Consider the following 23,602-nt stretch of genomic DNA (forward strand, 5'->3'; position numbering starts at 1 on the left):
CTCTTATGAGAGTTAACAAAATAACTTCACTGAGCAAGTGTTTATATAACAATATTATTTTTAGTTTATGAAATTAGTACTTATTTGCAGTCGTTAAGTTAATTTTTATGTAAAATACACTGCTATAAATAATGGGCGAGAAGTGTTTAGCCTGTGAGTGTGATGTCGTCAGTGAGCCATGTCGTGTTGGTGGGAAAGTAATTGGATTGGTAAATTCTCTATCCGAAGAAGTTGTGCCAATATCCAACTTCAGAAAGTTACAACACTGCCTCACCGTTATTGTTTTTTCAGATATGGCTTCTCTTTGATGATTAGCAGACGGAAAATTTTATCCCATTGTTCCTCACTAGAAATTTCATGTAAGTTTCCAATATTCTCGATGTGAATATCCCGTATTTTGAGTATGGGGGCTTTCGCGGCGAACGTCAGCAATGAAATGATCTCAGGCAATCGTCCGAATAATCGCGAATCGACAAGGTCCCTGTTCATCGTATTTCTCGAAAGCAGCATGAGGTGGATCATTCGCATGCGTCTAGACTACCATGTCCTGGATGGTCCTGAGAGACATAGTAGCTAGAGATATTGGCAGCAAGTCGTAGCGCAGCCAGGACACACCGTCATGGCCCCCCTAAGTCGAGACATCCCTAAATTACTTAAGGTGAACGTCGGGATCATTTCTTTCGGAGGGATGGCTGATTTCGTTCCCAGATATTCCCAAAGTCGAGGCTATGCTTAGTCTCTGATGGCTCAGTCGTCGACGGATGTGAAATTCTAAACTACCTTCGTCCTCCTTTTGTTATTTCCACCACTCCATCGATTATAATGCCCCAGAAGCCCAGCTCTTAAGCCTGCTCAGAGTCACGAACGTGTGCTTTGCTGCTGTGCTTTGCAACGACACAACTTTTTGCTTGCTTGATGCAAAAGCTTCTTCCGTTTCCCTAACAGTACTACGAGATACAGTGTTCCGCGTCGTCGACGTACCAGCGTCCATATTCGCACTAGAAACTGTGGTCTTTGATGGAGCACTGTAAGTCGTTAATCCTACATGTTCAGTGGTATACGATCTTGGTAAAGTCTTATATGGCGATTGACATTTTCTGAAAAAATTTTGCTACAACAAAATAAAACGGTCTTCATTTTAATGATTGCCTCCCTAATTCGTTTATCATATGTGTGATCCTATTTCACGTGTTTCACTGTAAAACAAAACGAGCTCCCCTTCTTTGAACTTTTTCAATGTTCTACAGTATTCCAGGAGATGACGAACAAGCCTAGTATAGGTACTTCTCTTTTGCAGATTTGTTGCCTTTTATAAACTGTTCTACCACTAAAACAGCATTTTTTGTTGGCCTTCCCAACAAGATTGTCTACGTGATGGTTCCAATAAAAAGTGCCTGTAACTGTAATCCCTAGGTATTTAGTTGAATATATAAGTATTACATGTGTGGTATACATCGAGTAACTAAAATTTAATCGAATTTTTTTAGTACTCGCTTGGTGTCTCACCCATTTTATCATTTACAATAAATTGCCACTTTTCGCACTATGTAGATATCTTGACTAAATAATATAGCAAATCATTTTGATCTTCTGATGACTTTACTACCCGATGAACGACATTCGCAAAGGATCTTAGGAGGTTGCTCATATTCTCTCCTGAACCACTTCTACGTATTAAGAATAACAGAAGGCCTATAACGCTGCCTTCGTGGATCCCATGCGCCACCTCGACTCTACTAGACGACTTCCACTTCAGTTACTGTGACTTTAATGTCAGGAAATTACGAATCCAGTCACACACCATGAACATGCAAACTGATTAGAAGCCACCTGTGAGGAACGACTTCAAAAGCCTTCTAAAAACCTGGGAATATGGAATCAAACTGAGATCACTTGTCGGTCTCGTACTTTACTTCGTGATGATGAAGAACCAGTTGTGTTTCATACGATCGAAATTTTCTGCATTCAAGGTGGACCTCTTCGAGGCACGAGGGGCGTTGAATAAGTATTGTAACTCATTTTCTTAATTGACCAATTTCGGTTGAAAAAATGCAGAAGTATTTGTGGGACATCTTGGAATACTTTTGTATAATTGCATGACTGAAGAACAATCGCTTGAAGGAGTTATATCAACTAAATATTTTGGAGCATGCATACAGAGGGATTTCAGGTGGAACGACGATTAAAACTAATCTCCTTAAGGGAAATGGTTCAAATGGCTCTGAGCACTATGGGACTTACCTTCTGAGGTCATCAGTCCCCTAGAACTTAGAACTACTTAAACCTAACTAACCTAAGGACATCACACACTTCCATGCCCCAGGCAGGATTTGAACCTGCGACCGTAGCGGACGCGCAGTTCCAGACTGTAGTGCCTAGAACCGCTCGGCCACTCCGGCCGGCCTTAAGGGAAATGAAAGACTGAGGCTCACTGGAAGAATACTGAGGAGGGTAGTCCATCCACGAAGGAAGTGGCATGCAATGTCCTCGTTCGACTAATACCTGAAAATTGTTCATCAGTCTGTGACTCGAACGACAGAGGATTCACGGGGGAAATAGAAATGATCCAGAAAAGAACAGCGATCTTTGTCACAGATTCATTCAGCAAGCACGAAAGCGTCACGCAGACGCTCAGCCAGCTCCAGTGGCAGACGTTACAAGGAGGCGCTGTGCATCACAGAGGGTATCCCGGAGCGTACATTCCTAGAAGTGTAAAATGATACATTGCTATCTCCTACGTACCGGCTGCTTGTAATTAAACTGACGATGTTGCAAGTGCTGCAGTGCGGTCTGTACACATCACAGGACAATGAAAAATTGTAGGAATGTTCATTAATCGGTCCGCTTGTTGAGTATCCCCGGTTCCCAGAACTTCTGAAGACAGACGTTGCAGTGGATGACCGCTACCTACGAATTAGGGCTCGGAGGTACCCTGACAGCAATGCCACTATGTTGAATAATGCTTTTCGTGCAGCACAGGACGTCGTGTTTGACTCCAACTGTGCACAAAAGGCAGCAAGATTTGGAACTTCACTCCCGACGTCCATGGTGAGGTCTACCTCTGCAACCACGACACCATGCAGCGCTTTGCAAATGCGCCCAACAACGTGCCGAATGGACCGCTCAGGATTGGCATCACATTATCTTCACGGATGAGTGTCGCATATGCCTTCAACCAGACAATCGTCGGAGGCGTATATGGAGGCAACATGGTCAGGCTGAACGCCTTAGATACTCTGTCCAGCGAGTGCAGCAAGGAGGAGGTTCTCTGCCGGTCGCCTTGGCCGAGCTGTTCTGGGGGCTTCAGTATGGAGCCGCACGACCGCTACGGCCGCAAGTCGGGTTTAAGTAGTTTTAAGTTCTAAGGGACTGGTGACCTTAGATGTTAATTCCCATAGTGCTCAGAGGCATTGAACCATCTGGAGGTTAGTTGCTGTTTTGGGGTGGCATTAAGTGGGGCCGTCGTACATCGCTGGTGGTCATGGAAGCCGCCGTAAGGGATGTACGATACGTGAATGTCATTCTCCGATCAATAGTGCAACCATATCGGAAGCATATTGGCGAGGCATTCGTCTTCAAGGACAACAATTCGCGCCCTCATCTTGCACATCTTGAGAATGTCTTCCTTCAGGATAACGACATCAAAAATGGCTCAAATGGCTCTAAACACTATGGGACAACATCTGAGGTCATCAGTACCCTAGACTTAGAAACTACTTAAACCTAACTAACATAAGGACATCACACACATCCATGCTCGAGGCAGGTTTCGAACCTGCGACCGTAGCATCAGCGCGGTTCCGTACTGAAGCGCCTAGAACCGCTCAGCCACTCCGGCCGGCATAACGACATCGCTCGACTAGAGTGGCCAGCATGTTCTCCAGACATGAACCCTATCGAACATGCCTGGGATACTTTGAGTAGGCTTGTTTATAGACGACGTGACGCACCAACCCGTCTGAATGATCTACGCCGAATCGCCGTTAAGGAGTGGGACAATCTGAACCAACAGAGTCTTGATGAACTTGTGGATAGTATGACACGACGAATACAGGTATGCGTCCATGCAAGAGGACGTGCTACTGGGTATTAAATGCACCGTTATGTACAGCAGTCTGGACCACCACCTCTGACGGTCTCGCTGTATGGTGGTGCAACATGCAATGTGTGGTTTTCATGAGCAATAAAAAGAGCGGAAATGATGATTATGTTGGTGCAAATTCTGATTCCAGTCTAAAATGGGCCGAAATGTCTTTTGAACTGTTGGTATGAGGAGAGATAATTCCCGTGATACAGCTGAAGCACTGACTGCAGAATCTGTGGCATATGCAGCACTCTCGGCTGTGGCTACAGCAACTTGATCAACAACTGCCATGGGAATTGGTTTCCTCCCTCTCCCTGCTGCACCACCAACTGTTTCTTCAAATTTCTTTACCATATTCTGTGGCCCATTTATTAATATGTGGCATCTTTGCACCTGTTTCTGTGGACGACAGCCAACAACTGCCATGGGAATGGGTCTCCTCCCTTTCCCTGCTGCACCACCTAATTCATCAGTTTCTTCAGATTTCTTAATCATATTCGGTGGACCATTTATTGATATGTGGCATCTATGCACCTGTTTCTGTGGACGACATTCACGCAGTGCAGCGCTGCTATTGTTGCCGTTCTGGTAAAGCCACTTTACTAACAGTATACGGTCTTTCTTCTCAGTAGCCACTGCATGCCATACAGTGAACTTCAACCAGCTTAATCCTTTACGCCAGAGTCACTTCCCAAAAGAAACCAAGAAGCATCACAAAGGGACATGCAGCTTACTGACATAACAGGAAACATTATTTTTCCCAGAACTATTATTTTTCCAAAATACTCAGACAGCGCACCAATTAATGGACATACCTACGATGTTTCAGCGTCCTAAGATGTATGCATCCCGCACTGCACCACTCGGAACACCGACAGTTTAATATTAACTACCCACGAAAAGACCATGGAGGTAGAATTAGGTTCGAGCTCACGCATAGTCTTTCCAACAATCGTTCTCAGCGCAGATACTTCGGTACTGAAATAGGGTAGGGCGAAGTGACAGAGGTACTCAGAGTATTCTGAACCAAATATGACAGGCTGAACTGCGGAGTGTAACTGCAGCTGCAGAGCTGGGAGCGGCGCGAGCACTCACCGGCCCCGGCGGTGGCGTTCCCCGGGCCGACGCCCCTGCTGTCCATGCCGGCCGTCGTGGTGGCGCCGCCGGCGCCGCCGCCGCCCCGGCGCGTGCCGCCGCTCCCCCGGATGGCGCAGTAGATGCGCGCGTAGCAGGCGCACACCAGCGCGAACGCCAGCGCGTTCACCAGCAGCAGCGTCGCCAGGTACGCCGTGTCGCCCGCGTCGCGGTTCTCCATCGGCAGGCAGATGCTGCAACACGCGCAGGACCGGGGCTCGGGTGAGGGCAGTGCGCGTAAGAGCAAGGCGGCAGCGACTCAGGACTACATTGCTTCGTGCTCTAGCATCGATTGGTACCGGCCGTTCCAGGTCAAATGTCGCGAATCTGTGTCACACCTTGCCGGCCGGAGTGGCCAAGTGGTTCTAGGCGCTACAGTCTGGAGCCGCGCGACCGCTACGGTCGCAGGTTCGAATCCTGCCTCGGGCATGGATGTGTGTGATGTCCTTAGGTTAGTTTGGTTTAAGTAGTTCTAAGTTCTAGGAGACTGATGACCTCAAAAGTTAAGTCCCATAGTGCTGAGAGCCTTTTTTTTGTGTCACACCTTCCCAACGTACTCACATTGTTTTTCGGTTCTCACCGTTTCTCAAAGTCCCTTATTTATTTCACATTTATTTTAATAATGGACGTTCATGTTAACTGAATTTTCCATCGGTTCTTGGTAGAAAAACATTATAATAAATGTGAAGCACTAGTTTGCTTTTGTTCTATTGTATTGCAATGAGAACTGTAATGAGGGTTCACTTGGAAAATTGGTAAGGTCTTCTGGGACCAAACTGCTGAGGCCATCAGTCCCTAAGCTTACACACTATTTAATCTACGTTAAACTAACTTACGCTAAGGACGACACACAGACTCATGCCCGAGGGAGGACTCGAACCTCCGACGGGGAGAGCAGAGTTCACTTGATTTGAGTAGCTACCGGAGGAGTAAAAGGGGAGCGTTTACATCTGATACGTAGGTGCATATTCAGTTTTACTCTGTGCCTAAACCTACCTATTCACTTCTTCCAATGCACATAGAGTTCTGTGCTTAAAATCAATATTCGGACGATAAAAGTCACTCAATTATGAATTCGTTTACCCTTCAAACAAATATAGGGTGTTTCTAAACTATTCGTTCAAATTAAGACAGGAGGTAAAGAACACCAAAAGAAATATATTTGGATAAGGAACATTTGGTCTCTGAAATGAACTTGTAATGTTAGGGATCATTTTGTTAGTGGAGCTGACGTAAGTTGCCGTGTCGGTATCACAGAATGCGTACTGACATTTAAAACTGTTCTGTGTTCAGATGATTGACTCAAAGTATGCTTGGAAACACACTGCCGGCCGATGTGGCCGAACAGTTCTAGACGCTTCTGTCCGGAACCGCGCTGCTGCTACAGTCGCAGGATCGAATCCTGCCTCGGACATGGATGTATGTGATGTCCTTAGGTTAGTTGAGTTTGTAGTTCTAAGTTATAGGGGACTGATGACCTCATGTGTTAAGTCCCATAGTGCTCAGAGCCATTTGAACCATTTTTGGAAACACACCGATTCATTCGCAAACATCACAGCCTTTTGAAAACAGCGGCGAACATTAAGCCGTTTAGGTATACTGGAATGACTGACATGCATATGATATACGGGTCTGCGAATGGAAATGGACGAGCTGTAGTGAGCTTTCCCAACTGATGGTTTCCACAACACCAAACATTCGGACGTCTGAATCAGCTGCTACGTGAAACAGGCATGTTCCATTCAAGTAAGCACGATACAGAACAGGTTCGATCACTTAGAACTCCCGAAATGGAAGACGAGATTCTGAGGCATGTTGAGGAGACTCCACCTACAATTACACGAAGTATTTGAAGTAGCCTCGGAGTCAGGCATAGCCTTTTGTGGAATGTGGTACATCACCAGCAGCTTCAACCTTTCTATCTTTACCGAGTGACAGCATTAGCACGTAAAGATTGTCCCCAACGCGTGCGGTAGCACAATGGATTATACAACAGACTGACTTGTGCCCGTTATTTCTGGGCGAGGCCCTGTACACCGATGAGGTTTGGTTTACTCGTGAACGTTGCTTCACTATCCACAGTTCGCATGTTTGGGCACATGTGAATCCACGAGGTATTCGACTTCGTGCTCATCATCACCGATTCGATGTTAATGAGTGGGCCGGAATTCTCAGCGATAAGATGATTGGACCATAGATTCTTCCATTCGGCCTCAGTGTATGGAGATATCGCATCTTCGTGGAACATGTGTTGCCAGAGCTACTAGAGGATGCAACTCGGAACGTTAGACAAATGACGTACTTCCAGCACAGTGGGGCACCATTCCATTTCAGCATTGCTGTGAGGAATCATCTGAGAGCCAGCCTCTGTGGCCGAGCGGATCTAACCGCTTCAGTCCGGAACAGCGCTGCTGCTACGGTCGCAGGTTCGAATCCTGCCTCTGCCATGGATGTGTGTGATGTCCTTAGGTTAGGTTTAAGTAGTTCTCAGTATAGGGGACTGATTACCTCAGATGTTAAGTCCCATAGTGCTCAGAGCCATTTTCACCATTTGAGAGACACCTTTGAGAATAGACGGGTTGGCCAAGGCGGCCCTGTGGTCAGACCATCCCCGTGGCCTGACCTCCCGTGTCTGGAGTTCTTCCGCTGCGGGCGTATGAAGCAGTTAGTGTATGAAACCGTTGTGGAAAAGTAAGACGACCTTGTTGCTAACTGGCTTCGCTGCTGGTACCATTGGGACACGGCAAGAGTCTTCGAGCGTACACGACAATCAATGATCCGACGATGAACATGCCAACGGCCACACATTCGAGCAGTTGCTGCGAATACAATTGCTGTAATTAGCATGCAAAACTGCCTTCTGTGTAAATCGTCTCTAGAATCAGAAATTTCTGTCGGGTACCCTAAGTACCCTACCGAAATATACGGAATTTTTGATGCTCTGTTGACAGTCTTCCACAGTCTTACATCACTCTTTCTATGTAGTTACTTAGAGAAAGATTTAACTGTCTCTCTAATCCCGGAAACAAGTACCCAGTTGTGTCGACGGTCAGCTTACAGTACTCAAACATATTACTACAATATCCCGTTTTACTGCTTATAACTTTCGATGCTTCACTAATAAACTTACAAAACATCTTCTATGTATACGTAAACACAGCCTGTAAAGACGATATTCCTCATATTTTCAACGTAACTAAGATTTCACGAACTAAAATTACTTATCCTGCAGCTCAACTATGCCCTACACCTACTTGAAATCCTGTAAAGCCTCTCAGCGCCCATAAGGACGTACAGTCTAATAAGAAGCTCCACGACAGTTGACGCGAAAGTGCCCCATCAACAACCTATTGAAGCTCAACCATATAATATTCATCGGAAGTAGGTGGCTGTTATTGATTATTAGTAAGGGTAACGACTATGGTAGGCTTACAACTTAAAGCATGGCTGTGATGTAACAATGTGATACTATATCCACTTTCCATCATGAAAATTTCGAGTATCGAACTGAGACTCGAACTCGGGACCTTCGCCTTTTCCAGGCACGTGCACCATCGACTGAGCTACGCAAGTACGCCCCACGACCAGTCCTAATAGCTTTTGCAGGAGGACTTCTGTGAAGTTTGTAAGGTAGGTGATGGGATAATACCGCAATTAAAGCTGTCAGGAGATATCATGAGCCATGCTTGAGTAGCAAATTTGGTAGAGCTCTTGCCCATGGAAGGCGAAAGTCCCGAAATTTGGAAATTTGGAGTAAGGTCTTACGGGACCAAACTGCTGAGGTCATCGGTCCCTAAGCTTACACACTACTTAAGCTAACTTAAACTAACTTACGCTAAGGACAGCACACGCACCCGTTCCAGGGTGAGCACTCGAAACTCCGATGGGGGGAGCCGCGCGAGCCGTGACAAGCCGTCCTAGACCGCGCGGCTACCACGCGCGGCTAAGGTCTCGAGTTCGAGTCTCAGTCTGGCACACAGTTTTAACCTGCCAGGAAGTATTATACCTATTTTATTAGGGAATTATAAATTAAAATAGAAAACCTTACCTCCGGATTTTCTGTGTCTCAAGAACGACAGTGAGATGAAAATTACATGTCATTTTTGCCTCTCCATACAAGTCATTTTCGGCTAGGTTAATTTGACCGTAACCTCTTTCAAACTTAAGTTATTGTTGATATATAAAACGGAAGGGACCATTGGAATGGCACCTTGGTTTAAAGAACGACGCTAGGAGTGCAGGTGTATCTCCCTGATAGCTAGTTGGCGGTTCGCACTAGCCAGGTAATAGTACTCTTAACATATCTGCAGAGTTGCTTCAGAATTCGGACATGGCGTTTTGAGGAACGGCCTGTTAGGGTGTCAACAGAAATATGTGCCTATCCTGACAGTCTGCTGGGACCGAGCTCTTAAACAGGACCCAGCAGGGTCACTCAGCTGAACTTTGTTGGTGTCCTGGAACTGTCAACAAGTAGCGTCAGCTTAGTCACTGTCGAACAGAAGACACTGTGGAAGGCGCTACGTTGCCGAAAGTCTAGCTCTGAGGCCTCACACACCTCTAGATCTAGTCACAGCCTTTGAAAATTGAATATGACATTTACTATTCGTGATGTGCAAATGCTACATGTGATTCTGGGGACCGGAAGACAACCTCCAGCTGCCATCTGCACGATACAGCGAGACGTTAAGGTCTACAGGCTAGGTAACACACCACTGCCCCACTGTTGATACTCATTGCTACGCTGCTGACCCTCATTGCTCTTACATCTCGGTGAGAAGCTTTGATAAATCGATGTACAAATTGATTTTTTCATATACGCCTTTAGGTACGATCGATTCATTTGTTTCCAAGGCTACACGATATGGCATCAGTTTCTTCGAGTAGAGGGAGTGAGGGGTAGGGGGGGGGGGGGGGCAGGTGAGATGTAGCACCACAATGGAAAGATGTATACCTAGCAGCCATCCACAACTTCAGTCGTGGCAAGAAATTGCAGAAGACGACAATCAGAGGGTACTTGTTTCCATGCAAAAACGAATACAAGAGTGTAATGGTGCCCTTTCGTGTGGTGCCTCATACTAAAGTTGATGATGGGCATCAGTTTTAAAGGAAAATTCCGGTTTTGTGGTAAAAATCTTAACAAAATTTGCTAAACACATTACCTGACAAGAAAGGTGAAGTACCCAAAAGAGGAGAAGAAAACAAAATGAAGCTTCACAGGTGTAGAGGATATATGATGTTACTTCAGTGATTGCAAAGCAGAGTGATATTTATAAAGAGCTGGGCAGTATGAGCCCTCTTGTCAATATGACGTTGCACCCTCTCTGGACTGAATGTACGGACCGATTATGTTGGGAAGGACGTCATAAAGTCATTGTATCGGCTCCTGAGGCAACCTGACCCACAACTGTTATAAATGGTCCTTGTTATCCTGGACACTGCTACAGGGGCTAGTCTGACACATGTTCAATCAGGGACAGATCTGGCGATGTTGCTGGCCACAGGATTTCCTCCACACTAAATACAAAGTTTATAGACGTGTGTTCTTCTTGGAAGAGAAGTGTCCTGTTGGAAAAGGACACCACGATATTGTGTCTTGGTGAATATAGGATGACCGTGACGTATCGTTGTGCTGTCAGAGTTTCCTGCCAGCTGTGACCTGAAGTCATACCCGATGGATTTCCACAGCCAGACGTCAGAAGTAATACCGCTATTACTCTCTAAAAACAAAGGAAGAATGGCACCTCTCCACAGGTCCCCGCCACACTCGCCGATTACGGTCATCCAGGTTAGTGCAGAACAGTGGTCATCACGGAACACAATATGACACTATTCATCAACAGTTCATGCTTGCCGAGCCCGGGATCGCTCCAAATGCAGCCGTCGGCGTTGTAACAAAAAAGGAAGGATGAATAACGTTTAACGTCCTTAAGATGCTTGTGGTGTCAGTGGGAGTCTACGTATGCGACGGAAATTCCCTAACTCGGTGGCTGCTGTAGTAGCCTCTCACCAGTGGATCGAGATGGCACAGAATGTTACAGGGAGTCCATCACTTGCTCTCGGACGGCAGGCAGGGTTGTGAGGAGGTTACAATGTGATTCAAAAAAAGGAAAAAAAAAAGATCTGATGGGCTCCTGGTTCAGGCCTTGAAGACCGAACGGATGTCTATATTGAGGGGCATGTGGGCAGCACACTACGTCCCACCTATTTTGCAAATGGTCCTTACTGTGGAGCCGCTACTACTTGCTCACGTAGCTCCTCGGTTGGCATCATGAGGCTGATTACTCCATGTACCAGTTCTGCAGCCAAGGAAAATCCTCGGCAGTATTGAAAATCTAACTCTGGTCCTCAGCAGAGCAGCCTCTCTGGTGATAACTCAGTTGTGAAAACGGACTTACAATGTGCCCGGTGCACCATATATCGATCCTTCGTTGCGTTGTCAGAGCTGTCCGATCGGAACGTTGACGACGAGTATGCTAGCTCTCCAGTTCCCATGCAGTCCAACGTCAGGCCATTGTCTACAACCGAATGCCCAAAACATAGGAATATTGGGCGATTCGACCAGCCGACCCAATAGAAACTCAGTCAGCTGTTGATAATGCTGTCTCAGACGAATATGCGGCATCTTCACAGTAATCAGATAACATGTGTTCAAATGGTTCAAATGGCTCTGAGCACTATGGGACTTAACTTCTGAGGTCATCAGTCCCCTAGAACTTAGAACTATTTAAACCTAACTAACCTAAGGACATCACACACACCAATGCCCGAGGCACGATTCGAGCCTGGGACCGTAGCGGTCGCGGGGTTCCACACTGTAGCGCCTAGAACCGCTTGGCCACCCCGCCCGGCAGTTAACATCTGTCACTGTTCAAGCATCTTATATACCTTACCAGGGTTGGTACCAACACTAAAGGTGGATAACACTAGTATATTCTGGTGGCCATTCTACCTGTCACGGAAAATTACAGCTCTAATCATACCTCTGCCGACGGTGTGAACGTGTACGAAGTTACGAGGGGTGTACAATAAGTAATGCAACACATCGTTTTTCTCTGCCAGTTTCGGTTGAAAAAAATTTGGAATTTGTCGTGTGACATCGTGGAGTATTCCCACATCAGCCCCTATAGTCTCATGAACTTCCAATAAGTGTCGGTGCTACACGTAGCCCTCAACATGGCGTCAGTAATGGAAGTACGTTTCAAGCAATGTGCAGTCACTGAGTTTCCTTTAACGGGAAACCATACTCTCACAGGTACAGATAGGTGCTTCCTGAATATCTAAGTAGTTCTGGCAGCGAGCAAAAACAAGGCGAGTCGTTGGGCGAGACGTCTGAAGATCACACAAACCAGTCCAATCTCTCGCGTGCCGGCCGCTGCACATAACTGTGACTCTTGTAATGTTAAAACGAGCAGATACTCCGATTCGAGGTGATCGATGAACCACAGTCTGTCACCTCGCTGCTCAACTGGCTGTTTCTGTAGGTAGTGCTGACAACCTCGGTCTACCGGTTGGGTAACTTAAAGGTGTGTGCAAGCTGTGTTCCTGTCCGCCTAACAGACGACTATACAGAGCAGCGAAGGACCATCTATGCGGAATTGCTTGTGCGTTACAAGGCTGATCGTTATAGTTCTTGTCGAACATCGTAAGAGGCGATTAGAACCTGGGTTTGTTTCTAACCGCCCTTGGATTGCTACTATCAACTCGGAAGTGTACGAGGTGCATTCAGGTTCTAAGGCCTCCGATTTTTTTTCTCCGGACTGGAAAGAGATAGAAACATGCGCATTGTTTTAAAATGAGGCCGCGTTCATTGTCAATACGCCCCAGAGATGGCAGCAACGTACGGCAGATGGAATTTTACCGCCAGCGGCGAGAATGAGAACTGTTTTAAATACTTGAAATGGCGACCTTTGCCTTACTTGAACAGCGTGCAATCATTCGTTTTCTGAATTTGCATGGTGTGAAACAAATTGAAATACATCGGCAGTTGAAGGAGACATGTGGTGATGGAGTTATGGATGTGTCGAAAGTGCGTTCGTGGGTGCGACAGTTTAATGAAGGCAGAACATCGTGTGACAACAAACCGAAACAACCTCGGGCTAGCACAAGCCGCTCTGACGACATAATCGAGAAAGTGGAGAGAATTGCTTTGGGGGATCGCCGAATGACTGTTGAACAGATCGCTTCCAGAGTTGGCATTTCTGTCGGTTCTGTGCACACAATCCTGCATGACGACCTGAAAATGCGAAAAGTGTCATCCAGGTGGGTGCCACGAATGCTGACGGACGACCACATGGCTGCCCGTGTGGCATGTTGCCAAGCAATGTTGACGCGCAACGACAGCATGAATGGGACTTTCTTTTCGTCGGTTGTGACAATGGATGAGACATGGATGCCATTTTTCAATCCAGAAACAAAGCGCCAGTCAGCTCAATGGAAGCACACAGATTCACCGCCACCAAAAAAATTTCGGGTAACCGCCAGTGCTGAAAAAATGATGGTGTCCATGTTCTGGGACAGCGAGGGCGTAATCCTTACCCATTGCGTTCCAAAGGGCACTACGGTAACAGGTGCATCCTACGAAAATGTTTTGAAGAACAAATTTCATCCTGCACTGCAACAAAAACATCCGGGAAGGGCTGCGCGTGTGCTGTTTCACCAAGACAACGCACCCGCACATCGAGCTAACGTTACGCAACAGTTTCTTCGTGATAACAACTTTGAAGTGATTCCTCATGCTCCCTACTCACCTGACCTGGCTCCTAGTGACTTTTGGCTTTTTCCAACAATGAAAGACACTCTCCGTGGCCGCACATTAACCAGCCGTGCTGCTATTGCCTCAGCGATTTTCCAGTGGTCAAAACAGACTCCTAAAGAAGCCTTCGCCGCTGCCATGGAATCATGGCGTCAGCGTTGTGAAAAATGTGTACGTCTGCAGGGCGATTATGTCGAGAAGTAACGCCAGTTTCATCGATTTCAGGTGAGTAGTTAATTAGAAAAAAAATCGGAGGTCTTAGAACTTGAATGCACCTCGTATTATTCAATCCTCAGGAAATTGAAAAAACAGCTTCAGCGTGTTTGTTGCCACTATGATGCAAACGAAATTTTCCTTCTCCAAGACAATGCGAGGCCCATGCACCCGAGAGGAACTCAAAAAACTTCATTGTATTGTTCTTTCTAATCCAAACTACAACCCGGATCTGGCACCTTACGACTTCCGTCTGTTTGGCCCCATGAAGGATGCAGTCCTCGGGAAGCAGTACGTGAATAATGTGAAGGTTATTGATGCAGCAGGACGCTAGCTCCAATATCGACCGAGCGAGGTGGCTCAGTGGTTAGCACACTGGACTCACATCTGGGGGATTACAGTTCAAATCCGCGTACAGTCATCCAGATTTTGGTCTTTCGTGATTGCCTTAAATCGCTCCAGGCAGATGCCGAGATGGTTCCTTTGAAAGGGAACGGACAATTTCCTTCCCCATGTTTCACACAATCAGAGTTTGTGCCTCTAATGACCTCGATGTCGACGGGACATTAAATCCAGTCTTCCATCCTTCCTTTCCTCCTTGTAACGTCGGCCAGCAAATTTGTACCATGCGGGCGTACCAGGCCCTTCCAGTGGAGTGGCGAGAGGCCACCGCATTTAACGGAGATTATACTGAAAAATAGGGTTTTGTAGCCGAAAGAGTGGGGAATAATATTGTGTACTGGAATCATGAATCAATCCAAACTAACTTTCAGGCAGAATTTAAAAAAAAAGTGTTGAATTACTTATTGGGCGGCCCTAGTTCACTCACGACCGATCATTCCTCTGGGTGCTTCACCTTGTTTGTTTGGCAGTGTATTAGGTAAGGTCTTCGTAGTGTTATGCCATCCACCGAAGTCAGTGTTTTTCAAGACATGCTGTGCAGAGACTGCCCACCTGGTCCTGGAGTAGCCGCTGACGCCGAGCAGCGGCAGCGCCGCCATGGAGACGGCGTACAGCCAGCCGGCGGCCATGACACGGCCCGCCGTGCCCAGCCGCAGCCGGCGGTCCAGGTGCAGCGCGTGCGTGATGGCGTACCAGCGCTCGCCCGTGATCACCGTCAGCGTGTACACCGACAGCTCGGACGCGAACACCGTCAGGAAGCCCGCCACCTGGCAGCCCGGGCCTGCAACAGGTACCAGCGAGTAGGGCCTCCTCCTGAGACTCACCTGTACTACTGGATCGAGGCTGTACTGGTTGGTCCAAGGAAACTCACATATCAGAACCAATATCTTTCCTTAAATTGATCTATACTAATAACAAATCTTTAAAATCATCACGTCTCTCTGCTTTTCTTTGAACAGTCTTATCTCCAAAATCATTACACGAATTTTCATGGGATTTTCGTAAGTAATTTGCGCATAGCTCGAGGCACCGAATAGGCTATATTCCAACATCTTCGGATAGCGGAGAAAAAGATATTCACATTTATTATAAATTGTACGTATGGGCGTAATTATATCCCACATCTGCTCCTTGGCAAGGAGATAGCTTGATCCCTCAGAAACAACATGCCTAATTTAGAAACTGTGTAGTACGAGAATTTTATTGGTTTTAAGAACATTACGCGAATGGGGGAAAAACATTCAGTCTTTCAAACAGCTGTTTACTCTTTGGCTTTTGAACGTGATCATCTTTGTGAAAATTCTATTATTGATTGATATTAGTATGTGATACGATTCAGAGTAATGGATACAACGCTTATTGAATCTCCAATGTGTTTAAGCCATATTTCCAGACTATTTGTTCCTTAATGCACACATTGCATAATATAGCTACGATGTGTACTGTACAGTATTTGGGAAAGAGATGACCTATGGACCTGCAACAAACTTCACACATAATTTCAAATCTTTATCAAATTTTTCTCGCTTACAAACCACAGAAAACGATAAAAGAAAAAAAGTTTATCGCTTACTATATTTTCGCTGTTCACGCGGTAAAACTGTCCCATCACGCATTACGTCATGATGTTTAAATGTATAACTTCTTTGCTAGTAACTTTATTCACAACACATTTAGCATACAGTATCCAGATATGCCTCTGAATGTACCTACAAAATTCTATCATTGTATGACACAAACTTCAGTAGACGTGTGGGAAGGAGAAGACGTACAGAGAGAGATGAGGAGGAGGAGATGGACAGAGAAAGGGAAGAGAAGGAGATGAACAGAGAGAGGGGAAAGAAGAGATGGACATGGACTGACGTGGCCGAATGAGTTATGTACTGACCACATGCACCTCCAGATCCGTATCCAGTGACTCGTATCTGTTGAGGATCACACAGCGGTCGGTCGGTATCTTCAGGCCTTCCGAGACCTATTCGGACGGAGAGTGACAACTTCTTCAGTAGCACACAATAGTTATTTTCTTCAACAAAGCGTCCTTTCGTTTCTTTTCATAACGTCTGACCTCGGGGTAGGATTGGGTGCTTTGACTAGGGGCAAGAAAATTGCAAATTTGTGGTAAGGTTTTATGGGACCAAACTGCTGAGTTCATCGGTCCCTAAGCTTACGCTAAGGACAACACACACACCCATTCTCGTGGGAGGACTCGACCCTCCGACGGGGAGAGCCGTGAGGGCAAGACCGGCAGTACATGGCCTTACCAAACTACACTCCTGGAAATGGAAAAAAGAACACATTGACACCGGTGTGTCAGACCCACCATACTTGCTCCGGACACTGCGAGAGGGCTGTACAAGCAATGATCACACGCACGGCACAGCGGACACACCAGGAACCGCGGTGTTGGCCGTCGAATGGCGCTAGCTGCGCAGCATTTGTGCACCGCCGCCGTCAGTGTCAGCCAGTTTGCCGTGGCATACGGAGCTCCATCGCAGTCTTTAACACTGGTAGCATGCCGCGACAGCGTGGACGTGAACCGTATGTGCAGTTGACGGACTTTGAGCGAGGGCGTATAGTGGGCATGCGGGAGGCCGGGTGGACGTACCGCCGAATTGCTCAACACGTGGGGCGTGAGGTCTCCACAGTACATCGATGTTGTCGCCAGTGGTCGGCGGAAGGTGCACGTGCCCGTCGACCTGGGACCGGACCGCACCGACGCACGGATGCACGCCAAGACCGTAGGATCCTACGCAGTGCCGTAGGGGACCGCACCGCCACTTCCCAGCAAATTAGGGACACTGTTGCTCCTGGGGTATCGGCGAGGACCATTCGCAACCGTCTCCATGAAGCTGGGCTACGGTCCCGCACACCGTTAGGCCGTCTTCCGCTCACGCCCCAACATCGTGCAGCCCGCCTCCAGTGGTGTCGCGACAGGCGTGAATGGAGGGACGAATGGAGACGTCTCGTCTTCAGCGATGAGAGTCGCTTCTGCCTTGGTGCCAATGATGGTCGTATGCGTGTTTGGCGCCGTGCAGGTGAGCGCCACAATCAGGACTGCATACGACCGAGGCACACAGGGCCAACACCAGGCATCATGGTGTGGGGAGCGATCTCCTACACTGGCCGTACGCCACTGGTGATCGTCGAGGGGACACTGAATAGTGCACGATACATCCAAACCGTCATCGAACCCATCGTCTACCATTCCGAGACCGGCAAGGGAACTTGCTGTTCCAACAGGACAATGCACGTCCGCATGTATCCCGTGCCACCCAACGTGCTCTAGAAGGTGTAAGTCAACTACCCTGGCCAGCAAGATCTCCGGATCTGTCCCCCATTGAGCATGTTTGGGACTGGATGAAGCGTCGTCTCACGCGGTCTGCACGTCCAGCACGAACGCTGGTCCAACTGAGGCGCCAGGTGGAAATGGCATGGCAAGCCGTTCCACAGGACTACATCCAGCATCTCTACGATCGTCTCCATGGGAGAATAGCAGCCTGCATTGCTGCGAAAGGTGGATATACACTGTACTAGTGCCGACATTGTGCATGCTCTTTTGCCTGTGTCTATGTGCCTGTGGTTCTGTCAGTGTGATCATGTGATGTATCTGACCCCAGGAATGTGTCAATAAAGTTTCCCCTTCCTGGGACAATGAATTCACGGTGTTCTTATTTCAATTTCCAGGAGTGTACTTAATATGGCACTCCAAACTTCTTTACAAACTTTGCACTACAAAAACTGGGGGTGGGGGGTAAGTAGGAGCAGGTGATTTGCTTTTTTCTATGGAAGATCATCTCATTAATAAAACACTAAAGCTATGACTTTACAGGAGTAATTTATTATACCCCAGAAAAAATGATTATTTTTATTAAACGTGACAACCTCATGTTAAATAGTTCATCTCTATAGCATCTCAGAGAATCAGCTAGCCGATCTTACCTCAATTTCCTCTACTTTCATATAATTTTATTATACGGTCTATGATGTAAGATTTCGATAAGATAAGAAAAAACGAAAAAAATTCAAATCATTAAGATATTTCATACGATTTATTAAAATTGCTACGCACGACCATATTTTCTTTTCAAAAAAATTGTTGACATATTTAATACGGTTTGTTAAAATAGCTACGAATGACCATTTTTTTTTCAAAAACATTGTTGACAGCACGCGTCAGAACTTGTCATGTTTGTAAACACAGAACGATAGGCAGTTACGTAATCACCAAGGTCAACGCTCACACAGAGTACATCCTATATGTTGTTGTAGTTGTGGTCTTCAGTCCTGAGACTGGTTTGATGCAGCTCTCCATGCTACTCTATCCTGTGCAAGCTTCTTCATCTCCCAGTATCTACTGCAACCTACATCCTCCTGAATCTGCTTAGTGTATTCATCTCTTGGTCTCCCCCTACGATTTTTACCCTCCACGCTGCCCTCCAATATTAAATTGGTGATCCCTTGATGCCTCAGTACATGTCCTACCAACCGATCCCTTCTTCTAGTCAAGTTGTGCCACAAACTTCTCTTCTCCCCAATCCTATTCAATACCTCATCATTAGTTACGTGATCTACCCACCTTATCTTCAGCATTCTTCTGTAGCACCACATTTCGAAAGCTTTTATTCTCTTCTTGTCCAAAATAGTTATCGTCCATGTTTCACTTCCATACATGGCTACACTCCATACAAATACTTTCAGAAACGACTTCCTGACACTTAAATCTATACTCGATGTTAACAAAGTCCTCTTCTTGAGAAACGCTTTCCTTGCCATTGCTAGTCTACATTTTATATCCTCTCTACTTCGACCATCATCGGTTATTTTACTCCCTAAATAGCAAAACTCCTTTACTACTTTAAGTGTCTCATTTCCTAATCTAATTCCCTCAGCATCACCCGACTTAATTTGACTACATTCCATTATCCTCGTTTTGCTTTTGTTGATGTTCATCTTATATCCTCCTTTCAAGACACTGTCCATTCCGTTCAACTGCTCTTCCAAATCCTTTGCTGTCTCTGACAGAATTACAATGTCATCGGCGAACCTCAAAGTTTTTACTTCTTCTCCATGAATTTTAATACCTATTCCGAATTTTTCTTTTGTTTCCTTTACTGCTTGCTCAATATACAGATTGAATAACATCGGGGAGAGCCTACAACCCTGTCTTACTCCCTTCCCAACCACTGCTTCCCTTTCATGCCCCTCGACTCTTATAACTGCCATCTGGTTTCTGTACAAACTGTAAATAGCCTTTCGCTCCCTGTATTTTACCCCTGCCACCTTCAGAATTTGAAAGAGAGTATTCCAGTTAACATTGTCAAAAGCTTTCTCTAAGTCTACAAATGCTAGAAATGTAGGTTTGCCTTTTCTTAATCTTTCTTCTAAGATAAGTCGTAAGGTCAGTATTGCCTCACGTGTTCCAACATTTCTACGGAATCCAAACTGATCTTCCCCGAGGTCGGCTTCTACCAGTTTTTCCATTCGTCTGTAAAGAATTCGCGTTAGTATTTTGCAGCTGTGACTTATTAAACTGATAGTTCGGTAATTTTCACATCTGTCAACACCTGCTTTCTTTGGGATTGGAATTATTATATTCTTCTTGAAGTCTGAGGGTATTTCGCCTGTCTCATACATCGTGCTCACCAGATGGTAGAGTTTTGTCATGACTGGCTCTCCCGAGGCCATCAGTAGTTCAAATGGAATGTTGTCTACTCCCGGGGCCTTGTTTCGACTCAGGTCTTTCAGTGCTCTGTCAAACTCTTCACGCAGTATCTTATCTCCCATTTCGTCTTCATCTACATCCTCTTCCATTTCCATAATATTGTCCTCAAGTACATCGCCCTTGTATAAACCCTCTGTATACTCCTTCAACCTTTCTGCCTTCCCTTCTTTGCTTAGAACTGGGTTGCCATCTGAGCTCTTGATATTCATACAAGTGGTTCTCTTCTCTCCAAAGGTCTCTTTAATTTTCCTGTAGGCAGTATCTATCTTACCCCTAGTGAGACAAGCCTCTACATCCTTACATTTGTCCTCTAGCCATCCCTTCTTAGCCATTTTGCACTTCCTGTCGATATCATTTTTGAGACGTTTGTATTCCTTTTTGCCTGCTTCATTTACTGCATTTTTATATTTTCTCCTTTCATCAATTAAATTCAATATTTCTTCTGTTACCCAAGGATTTCTATTAGCCCTAGTCTTTTTACCTACTTGATCCTCTGCTGCCTTCACTACTTCATCCCTCAGAGCTACCCATTCTTCTTCTACTGTATTTCTTTCCCCCATTCCTGTCACTTGTTCCCTTATGCTCTCCCTGAAACTCTCTACAACCTCTGGTTCTTTCAGTTTATCCAGGTCCCATCTCCTTAAATTCCCACCTTTTTGCAGTTTCTTCAGTTTCAATCTGCAGTTCATAACCAATAGATTGTGGTCAGAATCCACATCTGCCCCAGGAAATGTCTTACAATTTAAAACCTGGTTCCTAAATCTCTGTCTTACCATTATATAATCTATCTGATACCTTTTAGTATCTCCAGGATTCTTCCAGGTATACAACCTTCTTTTATGATTCTTGAACCAAGTGTTGGCTATGATTAAGTTATGCTCTGCGCAAAATTCTACAAGGCGGCTTCCTCTTTCATTCCTTCCCCCCAATCCATATTCACCTACTATGTTTCCTTCTCTCCCTTTTCCTACTGACGAATCCAGTCACCCATGACTATTAAATTTTCGTCTCCCTTCACTACCTGAATAATTTCTTTTATCTCGTCATACATTTCGTCTATTTCTTCGTCAACTGCAGAGGTAGTTGGCATATAAACTTGTACTACTGTAGTAGGCATGGGCTTTGTGTCTATCTTGGCCACAATAATGCGTTCGCTATGCTGTTTGTAGTAGCTAACCCGCACTCCTATTTTTTTATTCATTATTAAACCTACTCCTGCATTACCCCTATTTGAATTTGTATTTATAACCCTGTAATCACCTGACCAAAAGTCTTGTTCCTCCTGCCACCGAACTTCACTAATTCCCACTATATCTAACTTTAACCTATCCATTTCCCTTTTTAAATTTTCTAACCTACCTGCCCGATTAAGGGATCTGACATTCCACGCTCCGATCCGTAGAACGCCAGTTTTCTTTCTCCTGATAATGACGTCCTCCTGAGTAGTCCCCGCCCGGAGATCCGAATGGGGGACTATTTTACCTCCGGAATATTTTACCCAAGAGGACGCCATCATCATTTAATCATACAGTAGAGCTGCATGTCCTCGGGAAAAATTACGGCTGTAGTTTCCCCTTGCTTTCAGCCGTTCGCAGTACCAGCACAGCAAGGCCGTTTTGGTTAATGTTACAAGGCCAGATCAGTCAATCATCCAGACTGTTGCCCCTGCAACTACTGAAAAGGCTGCTGCCCCTCTTCAGGAACCACATGTTTGTCTGGCCTCTCAACAGATACCCCTCCGTTGTGGTTGCACCTACGGTACGGCCATCTGTATCGCTGAGGCACGCAAGCCTCCCCACCAACGGCAAGGTCCATGGTTCATGGGGGGCACACTGATGCAATATGCTCATTAATTAAATAAGCGATTTATATTTTTTTGGTTAGGATAAGGAAAAGGAAATAATTTATTTAATTTCTATAATAATGACTGAGATCATCAACGACTTTAATTTTTTTTACTAATGTCACCACCTTTGACCCACACTGACACAGATTCAGATTCATTTATTTTCCGATGATTCCTAGTCCTGAGAACCAAAGACATAGACGACATGTAATAGGTAATAGATAATAGCTTATCGCTCTGTGTTTACAAAAATGACAAGCTCAGACGCGTGCTGCTAAAACGACTACAGCACACGTACGGGATAACGCTTTTCTGGACTTAGAGAACTTCTGACTGGGGGCGTCAGCCGAGAACCTGTAGATGTGCATCGAGAATCCGGGGATCAAGGATGCAAAAGTTGTGTCTATATAAATAATGATTTTGGTAAGAAGGCGTCAGTCTTCGTGCAGCCGCTCGAACAACACAATCTACATCTACATCCATACTCCGCAAGCCACCTGACGGTGTGTGGCGGAGGGTACCTTCAGTACCTCTATCGGTTCTCCCTTCTATTCTAGTCTCGTATTGTTCGTGGAAAGAAGGATTGTCGGTATGCCTCTGTGTGGGCTCTAATCTCTCTGATTTTATCCTCATGGTCTCTTCGCGAGATATACGTAGGAGGGAGCAATATACTGCTTGACTCTTCGGTGAAGGTATGTTCTCGAAACTTTGACAAAAGCCCGTACCGAGCTACTGAGCGTCTCTCCTGCAGAGTATTCCACTGGAGTTTATCTATCATCTCCGTAACACTTTCGCGATTACTAAATGATCCTGTAACGAAGCGCGCTGCTCTCCGTTGGATCTTCTCTATGTCTTGTATCAACCCTATCTGGTACGGATCCCACATTGCTGAGCAGTATTCAAGCAGTGGGCGAACAAGCGTACTGTAACCTACTTCCTTTGTTTTCGGATTGCATTTCCTTAGTATTCTTCCAATGAATCTCAGTCTGGCATCTGCTTTACCGACAATCAACTTTATATGATCATTCCATTTTAAATCACTCCTAATGCGTACTCCCAGATAATTTATGGTATTAACTGCTTCCAGTTGCTGACCTGCTATTTTGTAGCTAAATGATAAAGGATCTATCTTTCTGTGTATTCGCAGCACATTACACTTGTCTACATTGAGATTCAGTTGCCATTCCCTGCACCATGCGTCAATTCGCTGCAGATCCTCCTGCATTTCAGTACAATTTTCCATTGTTACAACCTCTCGATACACCACAGCATCATCTGCAAAAAGCCTCAGTGAACTTCCGATGTCATCCACCAGGTCATTTACGTATATTGTGAATAGCAACGGTCCTATGACACTCCCCTGCGGCACACCTGAAATTACTCTTACTTCGGAAGACTTCTCTCCATTGAGAATAACATGCTGCGTCCTGTTATCTAGGAACTCCT

The 23,602-nt window shown here is 45.8% G+C and overlaps 1 protein-coding gene across 1 annotated transcript in view; it reads right to left on the reverse strand.

Annotated features, from left to right (window-relative positions):
* Positions 1–817: 817 nt before the first annotated feature.
* LOC126183480 (lutropin-choriogonadotropic hormone receptor-like) overlaps positions 818–23,602 on the reverse strand; it is a 187,159-nt gene continuing 164,374 nt past the window's right edge. Inside the window, exons 3-5 of the mRNA XM_049925540.1 lie at positions 15,138–15,366; positions 5,180–5,412; positions 818–1,041 (exon numbers count right to left, since the gene is read on the reverse strand). Coding sequence (XP_049781497.1) covers positions 818–1,041; positions 5,180–5,412; positions 15,138–15,366 — 686 coding nt within the window. The remainder of the gene's footprint in view (positions 1,042–5,179; positions 5,413–15,137; positions 15,367–23,602) is intronic.

The sequence above is a fragment of the Schistocerca cancellata genome, chromosome 1, assembly GCF_023864275.1.
Source record: "Schistocerca cancellata isolate TAMUIC-IGC-003103 chromosome 1, iqSchCanc2.1, whole genome shotgun sequence".
In the NCBI taxonomy this organism is placed as follows: domain Eukaryota; kingdom Metazoa; phylum Arthropoda; class Insecta; order Orthoptera; family Acrididae; genus Schistocerca; species Schistocerca cancellata.